A 10214-nucleotide genomic window follows, 5' to 3' on the forward strand; every position below is an offset into this window, starting at 1 on the left:
CTGAAATATATTCTGAAACTGAGCCAGATTAAAGCCTTGTTATGGTGGTGACATTGGGAACCGCCAAACGTAGGGAACCATCGTTGCAGGAAAGATGAGGCTTGTGTGCCCTTAACACCATAGCTGAACCTGCCAGGGTGGTGATTCCTGTTGCTTCAGGACCAGGCTGTATGGAGCACCCGCAGAACTGCTATATTGACCAGGGGCTCTCTCAATCAGCAGGCAGTGTGAGTGACTAAACGCAGCACAGAGAATCGAGCTGCAAAACCTGCAGTTACTGCCTGCTCTGTACGTGTGTAGTCACCCAGCTGTGCCAAATGTGCATCTTAAGCAGTGGTTTAATAGGTTTCCTAATTGCAATTATTTTGTCCTTCTAGCTTCTCCCAGGAAAACTGTATTAATGATTTCTTGTGATGTGTGGCTGTTTCTGTAGAGGGGGTGAAATGCATTTGCAATCAGCTTTCATTAACTACAAAAATTGATGCTGAGCATCCTGAACTGAGGAATTACGTGAGAAGTCAAGGCTGGTGGAACGGAGACACAGACTTCAATTTTTCTGAAGTGTTCTCTCGGGCCGATGACCATGTAACCTGCTGCTCTGGCAGGGAGAGCCTAGAAAAACGAGGTGGTAAGTGAAGCATCTTCCTGTGTGTGCACGGGGAATGCCAGTGACTCCTTTCTCCTTGCTGGAACTCAGACACTCTGTCCAGAACTGCAGGTGCTGGGGAAGAATATCTCTATAGGTAAAATGAGTGGAAAGGAGGACCAGAGCTAAAGCTTGTCCCTAAACTTGCCCCAGTTTAGGATGAAGCCATTAATCTCTAACAAGGTCAAAGTTTTAAAACAGGATTGCAGTTCTAAAATAATTTTATTTATTGCCACTGCATCTGCGCTTTAGTTTAATTATAGAGGCTCCTATTAGAAAACATTGCCTCATATATGAGAGCTTGATCCAAATGGATACCATGTTCTCAGATTTTTATTTTGACATTTTGGAAGGAGTTAATACCATTGGTTAAGGAAGAGGAATACTAGTGACTTCATTTTTCATTATCGAGCAGAACAAAATTACCAGAGCAGATAATGGGCCAATTGCCTTCAGCCAAAGGCAGGGTTTGCCTCCTGACCAAAGTTTATTAATGACTTGAGGCCGCTGCTCTGGCCCAAATGGCTCTGAGATGGCTGCAGCCAGCAGCAGTGCGTAGCTGACAGATATCTGCTCCCTCTGGCACGAGTTATCTTTTAAAGGCTTTTACTAAAAGATGTGTATTTACTAGATGGTTGGAAAATGTCAAGGAGAGTCTAGAGGTGAAATTTTTCTTGCAATAGAGAGTTCCTTTTTAAGGCTAGAATTGGTGTAGTTTGTGTCTGAGGGCAGCAACAGTAACTTTGAAGAGCTGAAAAGTCCTAGCAAAACTGGGTTATAGCACTAAAACTCCAGAGGGGTACTTCAAACACGTGCTTATGGCTGCAGATCTCCCAGACGTGGAGGGCTGTTCCATGTGCTCCGTGGACTGAGGGACCCATGTTTGCCTGGAAGGGTCAGTCAGGCCAGGGTTCTGGGGACCTGCTGGGGAGGAGGCCTTTCTTGCCTAGGAAGTGGGGCAAGAGAACAGGGGGCGCATGGGGAGAAAGCTGTGACGTGTGCAGGAGGCATCCTGGAAGCCGGGGTTCTCATGGACGGCGATGGGGCGAGACCCTCAGCATGCCAGGGTGCTGCCCGAAGCCCTCGGGGCCGTGTCTCAAAGCCTGAGAGCCAATGGTCTTCCTGAAAAATACCTTTTTAAAGGGATTGCTCTCTACCCAACCTTTGAAATGCCTAACTAATGCTTCATGCTGTCCCTTTTCACTGGTTAAGCAAGTTAATTCTGGGCTCACACTGTTTAAATGGAAACTGTTAACTGGGATTTGTGACAGGCTCCTGCTGAATGTTGCTGTTCTTACTAGTCCTAGAGCCCCTAGTTGAGCCCAAATCCCTCCCTGGCATCGAGCCATTGAATACTCGGAGCGTCTTGTTGCTTTTGTTCCCTCCCCGTGCAGGTGACATTTCTGCACAGACCATGATTGACGTGCTGCGTGACAAGGAGAGCGGTGTCTGCGTGGACTCCGAGTCTTTCCTCACCACAGCCAGCGTCGTGTCCGTGCTGCCGCAGGACCCCAGCTCTCCGGGTGTTCACTACTTCACTGGCACGCCGGACCCTTCACGGTACGGGACAGCGTTGGCAGCTCCCCTGGGCGCAGCATAGCTGACGGGTTGAAGGTTGCTGAACAATTTCTGTTAGCAGATTTGAACAAGAGAGAGGTGTCTCTACCATCCTGCCTGTTTCCCAGAGGCCTTTAGAGTTGTGCCAACAGGGTTGTCTCTTGCCTAGAAAACTACGTTCTGAGAGCCCACAGGATTGCTCCCAGACCTGGAGCTGTGGTGGCCCAAAGGTAGTTTGGGCAGTTACAGTCACTTCCTAGGAGCTTGTAGGAAGCTACTCTTTGCACAGTACTTTCTTTCCTGAGAAACCCAAGGCAGGGTTTTCCTGGACCTACAGGGAAGGCACCATGTGTGCCTTGCTCTCTCATTTTAAGAGTTCTCCTTGCCTGGAACCACTTGGTGCTGCTGAAGGGGATCTTTGCTGCTGCTTGTACCTGTCCCCTTAGCGTGGAAGCAGAAAGGGTGTGTAAGGAGGTCAAGAGAAGCCATGGCTGACTGAAACACCAGTGTCTAACAAGAAGGTTTAACAGGCCAGGCAGGATTAGAATGGCATCACTTACTGTAACATCCCATTAAGCTCAGATGACACAAAATTGTGGCGAGCAAATGTTTTTTAGGGACACAAATGCGATTCTCAAGTTGAAAATGTGCTATGATTGTATAACCTGCTCACAGAGCCCATAGTGCTGTACAATTGAGAGGGCTCTTGAGCTTTAAAGCCTCTCCAGTTGTAGGAGTCTGTTTCTATACCAGAGGCTGCAGCTTGGGACTTTTCTGGCTATTTTCTCTGTTGAAATAACGCCAGTTTCTTTCAGAGCTGTTTATTACTTGGGAACAAATCTATGGATTCTTTCACTCTGGAAGATTTCTAGTGTAGGATTTAGGGTGGTAGTGGGGGAGAAAGAGGTAGGAACTTGGGTAAGGATTTTTGTGGATAGCAGCTATTAGGAATCATTGGCAGTCTTCTCACAAGCAGGCTAACCACGAATTCAGCCCTCTCAAATACCCTGCCTGTCATCGTCTAGCTACTCTTTGAGTCTGTTGTTTTGTTTTTCAAATTATGGGGTGTATTTATGGATCTCTCCTGAATCTTAGATGAAGTTGAAATTTTGAGTAAAGCTGAGGTGGGGCGGGGGGAATCTATTTTGGCTGATTTCTGGTGAAAAAGTATCCATTTGGTCCAGTTGGTCTGTAGTTGAATGCGTGTTTGCTTTGACACTTGAGCTGTTTGGTGTGCTCGCTTTGGGCGTTGGAAAGGGAATCGCAACGGAAGCGATCCCTGTTAGGGAGACATCTCCTTTAAAGAAAGTGGGCCCAACAGGAAAACAAGCAAACAACAACCAAAAGCTGAGCTTACGTTTTGCTCAAGGAATTAAAGGCCATTTAAATTTCTTTGAATTGTGCTTATAGCTTAAGAAGCAATCGGCTTCTATAAGCTTCAGGGTGTTTCATTCTTTAAAGTGAAATGAAGATAACTCATAGAAATCTGAGGGGCAGTCCTTTCGTTTAGCTGCCGGATGATAGTGTGTGGCTCTTGTTTTCTGCATCCAGATGTTCCTGCTCTCTCAGTGTGTAATACATGCAGAAGGAAAACACTGGAATTAGGAGAAATTAGTTTAAAATAAAAAATAAGCTCGTAAGCCCAAGGCTGTGATGTGAAGCATTCTCCTGGCTTAATGTGACACTTCGTTTTTGTCAGGATTTTTAATGTGCTTGGATGAGATTCCCGTTGGAGGAGGAGAGGGAGGCAGTGAAGCCTCCATGAAGGGGTATGTTTTTGCCATCGGAGTCTGTGGTTGCTTGGCTGTTGGGCTCTTGAGCTTTACGGCCTCCCCTATAGAGACCCAAGTGTAGGAGCCTTCTGTTTCTATATCTGAGATCGTGGCCTGGGTTGGTTGAATTAAAAGGGTTGTGGGCAATTTCAGTTACTTCTTTTGGACACATGAGTGTAAAATCTGAACAAGAGCCTCACTAGCAAAGAGGGAGTGTGTACCTGGGTAGCTCGTATAACATCTGAATATCAGAAAAGTCCCAGATATACCAAGTGTGATTTTTAGTGGAAGGACAATTTCCATTGATTTAATGATGTATTTTCCTGAGAGCCGCAGAGATAAGGGAAGTGCTGGGCCAGATCATCAAAGAACTAACTGTTTATCTTGTGTTTTAACCAGAACCCACCTGTCATTTGCAAAAATTAAACTAAAGCACTTGCAGTTGTTAAGCAGATCTGCCCCTTGTGTGGAGGTAGAGAGGTTCTGGGGAGAAGAACATGGAGGTTGTGGGAGAAGAGCTGCTGGTCCTGGTGAGGCTGCTGGTGGCACGAGGGGCACAGCGGGGGCTCCTGCCTCGCGTGAGCTCTGCACGTCTTCAGGGCTAAGGGATTTGATCTTGCTTGCCAAAACTTCCCTTGGCTTGATGCAAATTCATTTGGGTAATAAAGCAACAGGGCTTCAAACTGTTCTGGTGTGGGATTTCTGTAGTTTTCTTAGACAGACCACCTTTCTTTATTAAAAAACTGACTAGAGGCATACCTTTACTTTATACTCTAATGCATTAAAAAAGCATTATTGTGCCTGCAGAGGGTGACTCATGCTGCTCTTAGTCAGCAAGGCTCCTGGCAGTGACGGAGAGGGCAGCAGCAGTGAGTCTGCTGACTGTGCAGGTGGTGGTTGTTAATCCTGCTCTGCAGCCGTCTTGCACTGCTGGCACCTTCTTCACTGCAGAGGGGAGGGTGCTGTTTCAATGTATGTCAAAGAGGAAGGCAGTTTCTCCATGCATTTGGGAAGACTCTTCTTTCAGATTCTTGAGAGAGAGATCCTTGATTTCCCTCGCCTTTGAAAGATGGGATCTTCCCTCTCTCTTAGGACCAAGTTTCAATCTGGAGTTCTGCTCTGAGTTCAGATCCAAGCTCAGTTGCTTGGGAAGTGTCACCATGCTGATAGCTGGGCTTTTATTCTTGCCTTGTCATAAACCTTTCCAATGCTGCAGCTCATACACCAAATCTTCTGGTACCAAGCAGGCTGTGTAGTCTTTTCTTCTCCACACAACTATGTACGTGTGTGTGTGTGTGATTTTTAAATTCCTCTGGCTTTAGGCGATTTGTGTACATCGACAAAGAACTCGCATAGAGACTTCAGCTGTGGGGACACAAGGAAGCGCGGGGGTGCACGAGCTTCCGAATGTACTAAGAATTTTTAAGTAGTTCACGAGAATTAGATCTGGGTAGGAGGGAGGGGATTGGCAGTACAAACAGAGGAGAAATGATTCGGGACTGAACACTAAAACATGCACAATAAAAAAAAAAAAAACTTGGAAAGGGCAATGCTAAAGAAGTGGTAGAAGTGGCGTGAAGGCAAGTAATGCTGCCAATAGTTAAAAAGTGCAATACAATAATTGGCAGAGCTAGTTCTTTTTATGTGTACTTTGTTTGTGGCCAGTGCCAGCTTGCTAACATCATTTGTGCTTGTTAGCATTTCCTGTGCTCTTCTGTATGTGCTATTTTACAACGGCCTAGGTGAAGAGTTGGATAGTATACAGAAAACCTCTCAGATTATTGCAAGCAGTAATTCTCTTTTCTTTCAGGTCCATATTTAAACCCTTTATTTTTGTCGATGATGTCAAATTAGTACCAAAAGTGCAGTCTCCTTCTTTTGGTGACCATGATCCTGCTAAAAAAATACCTCGATTCCAGGAGAAGCCCGACCGCAGGCATGAATTGTACAAGGCCCATGAGCGGGTCCGCTCTGTCCTGGAGAGTGACCAGGTGAGACTGGGGGGGATTGGGACCTTCTGTAGTTGAATGGTTTCATGGCCTCGATTCTTTCCACTAGCATTTTCCATTAAAAACACAGTTTTAAATTAAGGGGAAAAAATGTAGATTATTAACTTCATAATTTACTTAAGAAAAACAAGGCTACAACCTGCTAAATGTTTTTCTGTTCAGTTTAAAGCCTGTTGTTGCTTCTGCAGCAACATTGAGTTCAGTGGTCTCCCATAGCATTTCTGAGTTTATATGAGATGCAGATTCAGGGAAACCTAGTAGGGAATTTCTGCAAGGGGCATTTTATCTGGCGGGCTCTTCTCTATTAAAACAAGCATCACAATGTGGCACCAAAAGCTGTGTTAGAAAGGGAGTTGTAGTTTTAGCCAGGCTTTGTGCTATAAAAGCTGGACAGCTGAGAGCCTGAAGCTGAGCTTAGGCGCCCTGTTATTTCCACAGAAAGGCCAACATGAAATCCTGGGAAGCTCAGGGCCGTTATTTACTCTAAATCTGTTGTTTCTGGAATTCAGTTCTGAAAGCTGCAAACAGCACTTCTTCATTTAACCCCCCATCACTTTTCCCAAAGAATTTAAGAAGCTTTAAGTTCTGGATAAAACAAAATGGTACCTTCCTCAGGAATAGGTTTTCTACCCAGAAACAAGAAGAGAAGCCAGAATGACGCACACGGCCTTCCCTGGCATTGCACATCACTTACACAGATCTAGCCGTTATTTTTCAGGTAAAGATGGTGATGATCTGAGGAATCCATATAGAATCATCAGGGCTTCTAGTCTTCTCCAGTAATTGTGCTTGCTGACTTGTTAGCTTAAAGGGCTGTCGTGTATAATCCCTATACTCTTTTCTGCTCTCCATCTTTCTCTCCTCCTTCCTTCCCTGCTTTAAACATGGGAACTATTAATTTGTTTTTGCTTTTAATATCAGTATTAGTATCAGGCATGCTTGTTCTTAGCCTCTAGCTGTCCCCAAAAACGTCAGCAGGAATAATCGTATTCAAAAAGGATGTTTGGATATTTTTTGCATCTTTAAAGACTTAAAAGGTGCCCCATAAAAAAGTGAACAGTAAGAATGCTGAATGGGCTAGTGTAATGGTTAATTCAGTTTAGTTATCTCCTGCCTTTAGGATAAAGGCCAGAATCTGATGAGGATTATGTTAGAGCTTGAAAAACAAGGCTTGAAAGCGATGGAAGATATTCTTACTCGTGCAGAGATTCTGGATGCTGCTGAAGTAGTGGATCTTTTCTATGACTGTGTTGACACAGAGCTTAAGTTCTTCAAATGAAGTAAGCAAACATTTTAATTCCTTAGATAACGAGTTTCTGGTAGCAACCAGTATCAGTGAATGCAAGATCTTGGATTTGATCCTGAGCTAACGGCATGTAGGATCTGGTCCAAAGTAACCTGTCTGCCTCAGTGCGTCTCACTGCATGATCCCCTTTTCCCTGTGTTATGCTGTGGGCGTGTTTGTTTTCTATTTCACTGTTACTTGGAATCAATTTTAAACCAATGTTATCTCGTTTCAGCCACACTGGATACTGTTAGCCTTTTCACAGGAAGACTGCAAAGTTCTTCAAACCTGAAAGAAAGTCTTCACGCTCGTGAACTTGCAGGAGAAAAAAAAAAACATTTCTAGAGGGAAAAAAAGTTCCTTGATAGCTGTATCTGGTTAACAAATTGCTTTTCTTTGTCCAATTATGTGATGTTTCTGTTTGTGTGTGTGTATAGTGAAAGGAGAAAGTCACTGACTGGTCCAATTACTGTGTGCATGCTGGCTAATTTAGTACAGAATGTCTAAATATGTATGTTGGGCAACCAATTAAAGCAAAGATTAACTTCATCAGGATAACTGCCATATCGTCATTGAAAGCAAACTATTTTTTCTCTGTTGCTCAGGACCAGACTTGCAGCAAAGCTAACCAGCATTGTAGTTTTTCCCTTCTTGCTAATTCATATAGAGAATGGTAGTTGAAATCTGTGATTTAAAGGGGCTGGGAGGTAAGTCCTGGTTCTTGAACTCGCTGTACTGGTGTATCTGATTGTAGTGACTCAGCAGCTGGCTTTATGCTGTAAGAACGGCCAGTTTGGTCCCCTCGTGTAGCCCTCACCTGCTTCCAGCTGGAAGTAGCCTGTGTGTCTGTAACACGGCTGGCTCCTGCTGCTGGGCACAGTCAGCAGAGCCACCCGGGACAGCTCAGGAACCTACGTGCAACCAATCCACTATGAGGGACAGCAGCTGCGTGTCGGTCAGCGCCTGACTGCGGTCCCTATTCCTCTCTTTTTACTGCTCAGCAGTTCCTCGTGCTCTCGGGGGGCATTACATGCCTGTGAGTTCATGAGGAATGTGGCAATCCAGCTGGCCAAGCTACAACGGGCCGTCTCTCTTTGCTTGCTTATCTCAAGCGCAGTCCTGCGGCATGCTTCCCTTCCTTGCCTTGGTTTCTGTGCGCTTTCTTTTTCCAGAAGTGAGATGGGACCTCTATCCTATTGTTTTTTAATAGGAGGAGAAACAGGCAGGAAGCCCATGCTTGTAGTAGGTAGAAAATAGCATATGGAGTTCCAATCTCTGATCATTCAGGAGTGGGGAGGGTGACAAACCACAGGTTTCTACAGAGGTAACAGCTCCTCCAGAAGGCATCAGCATCTCGACTTGAAACCGTGAGGGAGTTGTGCATTAGGGAAATACTCTAGACTAGATTTTTGTCTGTTCTTTTTTTTGTCCATAGTTAAGTAAGTGGATTTCCCATGAAGTCCATTTGTGGAATGAAAGGGGTCTTTGAATGAAAAGAGCCCTCATCAGATATTTAACACATGGCAAGCTGCCCTTCAAAGCTGCTTCCATAACTATTACTTGCTGAGAGCTCAGCAGCCTCATAGGAGCTGGGTGCTTGTGAACAGAAGAGAACAGAGGTAAAATGTTGTGTGAGCAGAGGTCAGAGATTAGGACACATCATTCCCGCTGCTCCTCTGCCCCACTCAGCCCTCCAGCTTTTGGGGGCTGGAGGGAGACAAGTACAATAGGAGGGTGTTTCAGCTAGCAACATCATGCATCTTATTTGCCTGCTGCTTAAGGAACAAAACAACAACCATCTGCAATCAGCTTGTGGGGACTTGTTCTTCTTGGAACTCTTCATATGACAAAACTAAAACCTACTTTGGCCCAGTGGTCCAGCCAAATTCTAGTAGTGTGTTGCTTTTGCATCAGTGTATTGTGCATAAATATATATAAATAGTGGGCTCTAGTAACATGCTCCAGTGCAATCACTGGTCTTACAAGTCTGAAAAAACCCAAGCCACCCCCATGGTGTTAACCTGAGCGTGCCTGGGGCTCAGGCGGGCGCACTGGGCACACGGTGGGATGAATTCCCACCGCGTTACAGCCAGGGTGAGTCCCCGTGCCCAGTGTGAGCAGCTTCTGAAGTGTCAAGGGATCTTCAATGACAGGGATACAGTGTCTCTTAAATAACACTTTACTAACATTACATAAGTGTTTTTCACAGCTGCACATGTGCATAGGCTTTCCAGTTTAATCTTTTAAAGAAGTTGTTTGCTTCTAAAATACCGCTCATCATAATAAAAACAGGAGTAAAATTTTTCCTCCTTTAATGTTTAGACCACCTGCCAAAAGACACCTGAATAGCTTTAAAAGCCTTATAAAGGTAATTATTACAACTGTATGCAAGTTTGAAATACAGATAAGAACCAGCAATAAGTCACTTTTAACAGTACTGTAACAAAATATTCTTCAATGCAATATTAAACTTTTGTAGTTGTTTGAGAAGCTTTTCACCATATTTCATGCATATAGATCAAGTAACTATAATACTGGTGGAAGAAAGTATTGCTCAAAGCATCACTTTTTTAAAAAAACATGAAGAACAACTAGGTATTATGATAGGTTAGAAAAAACTTAATGACACTATGAGCTTCCACTGTGTTTTCACCTGAGCTTGAGCATGCGCATGGGGGCGGGAGTTGCAGCACAGCTTAGCCCTTGCAAGGACTCGGAGAAAAGCAGAGATACTGCTGTATGGGAAGGATCTTTACCTGTTACTTCTGTTTATTACAGCTCATGATGAGAAGAATTTTAATTACGTAAATAATCTCTTGATCTTAAATAGCCTGATGTAGTATCAGGCTTATCGTGATGGAGCACTCATAAGTCAGATTGGTGAGGCAGGAACCCCATAGGGGAATATTTTGCTGGAAACAGAGACCTGATGTCCCAGTGTTACA

General features: G+C 44.5%; 1 protein-coding gene across 1 annotated transcript in view; it reads left to right on the forward strand.

The window, feature by feature from the left end:
• SCRN1 (secernin 1) overlaps positions 1-7818 on the forward strand; it is a 30469-nt gene extending 22651 nt beyond the window's left edge. The window contains exons 5-9 of the mRNA XM_088521174.1: positions 434-628; positions 2041-2206; positions 5786-5966; positions 7105-7264; positions 7505-7818. Coding sequence (XP_088377300.1) covers positions 434-628; positions 2041-2206; positions 5786-5966; positions 7105-7263 — 701 coding nt within the window. The 3' untranslated portion in view covers position 7264; positions 7505-7818. The remainder of the gene's footprint in view (positions 1-433; positions 629-2040; positions 2207-5785; positions 5967-7104; positions 7265-7504) is intronic.
• The last annotated feature ends 2396 nt before the right edge of the window (positions 7819-10214 follow it).

The sequence above is a fragment of the Tinamus guttatus genome, unplaced genomic scaffold, assembly GCF_059628265.1.
Source record: "Tinamus guttatus ecotype Peru unplaced genomic scaffold, ASM5962826v1 Tinamus_guttatus_pri_ptg000115l, whole genome shotgun sequence".
NCBI lineage: Eukaryota > Metazoa > Chordata > Aves > Tinamiformes > Tinamidae > Tinamus > Tinamus guttatus.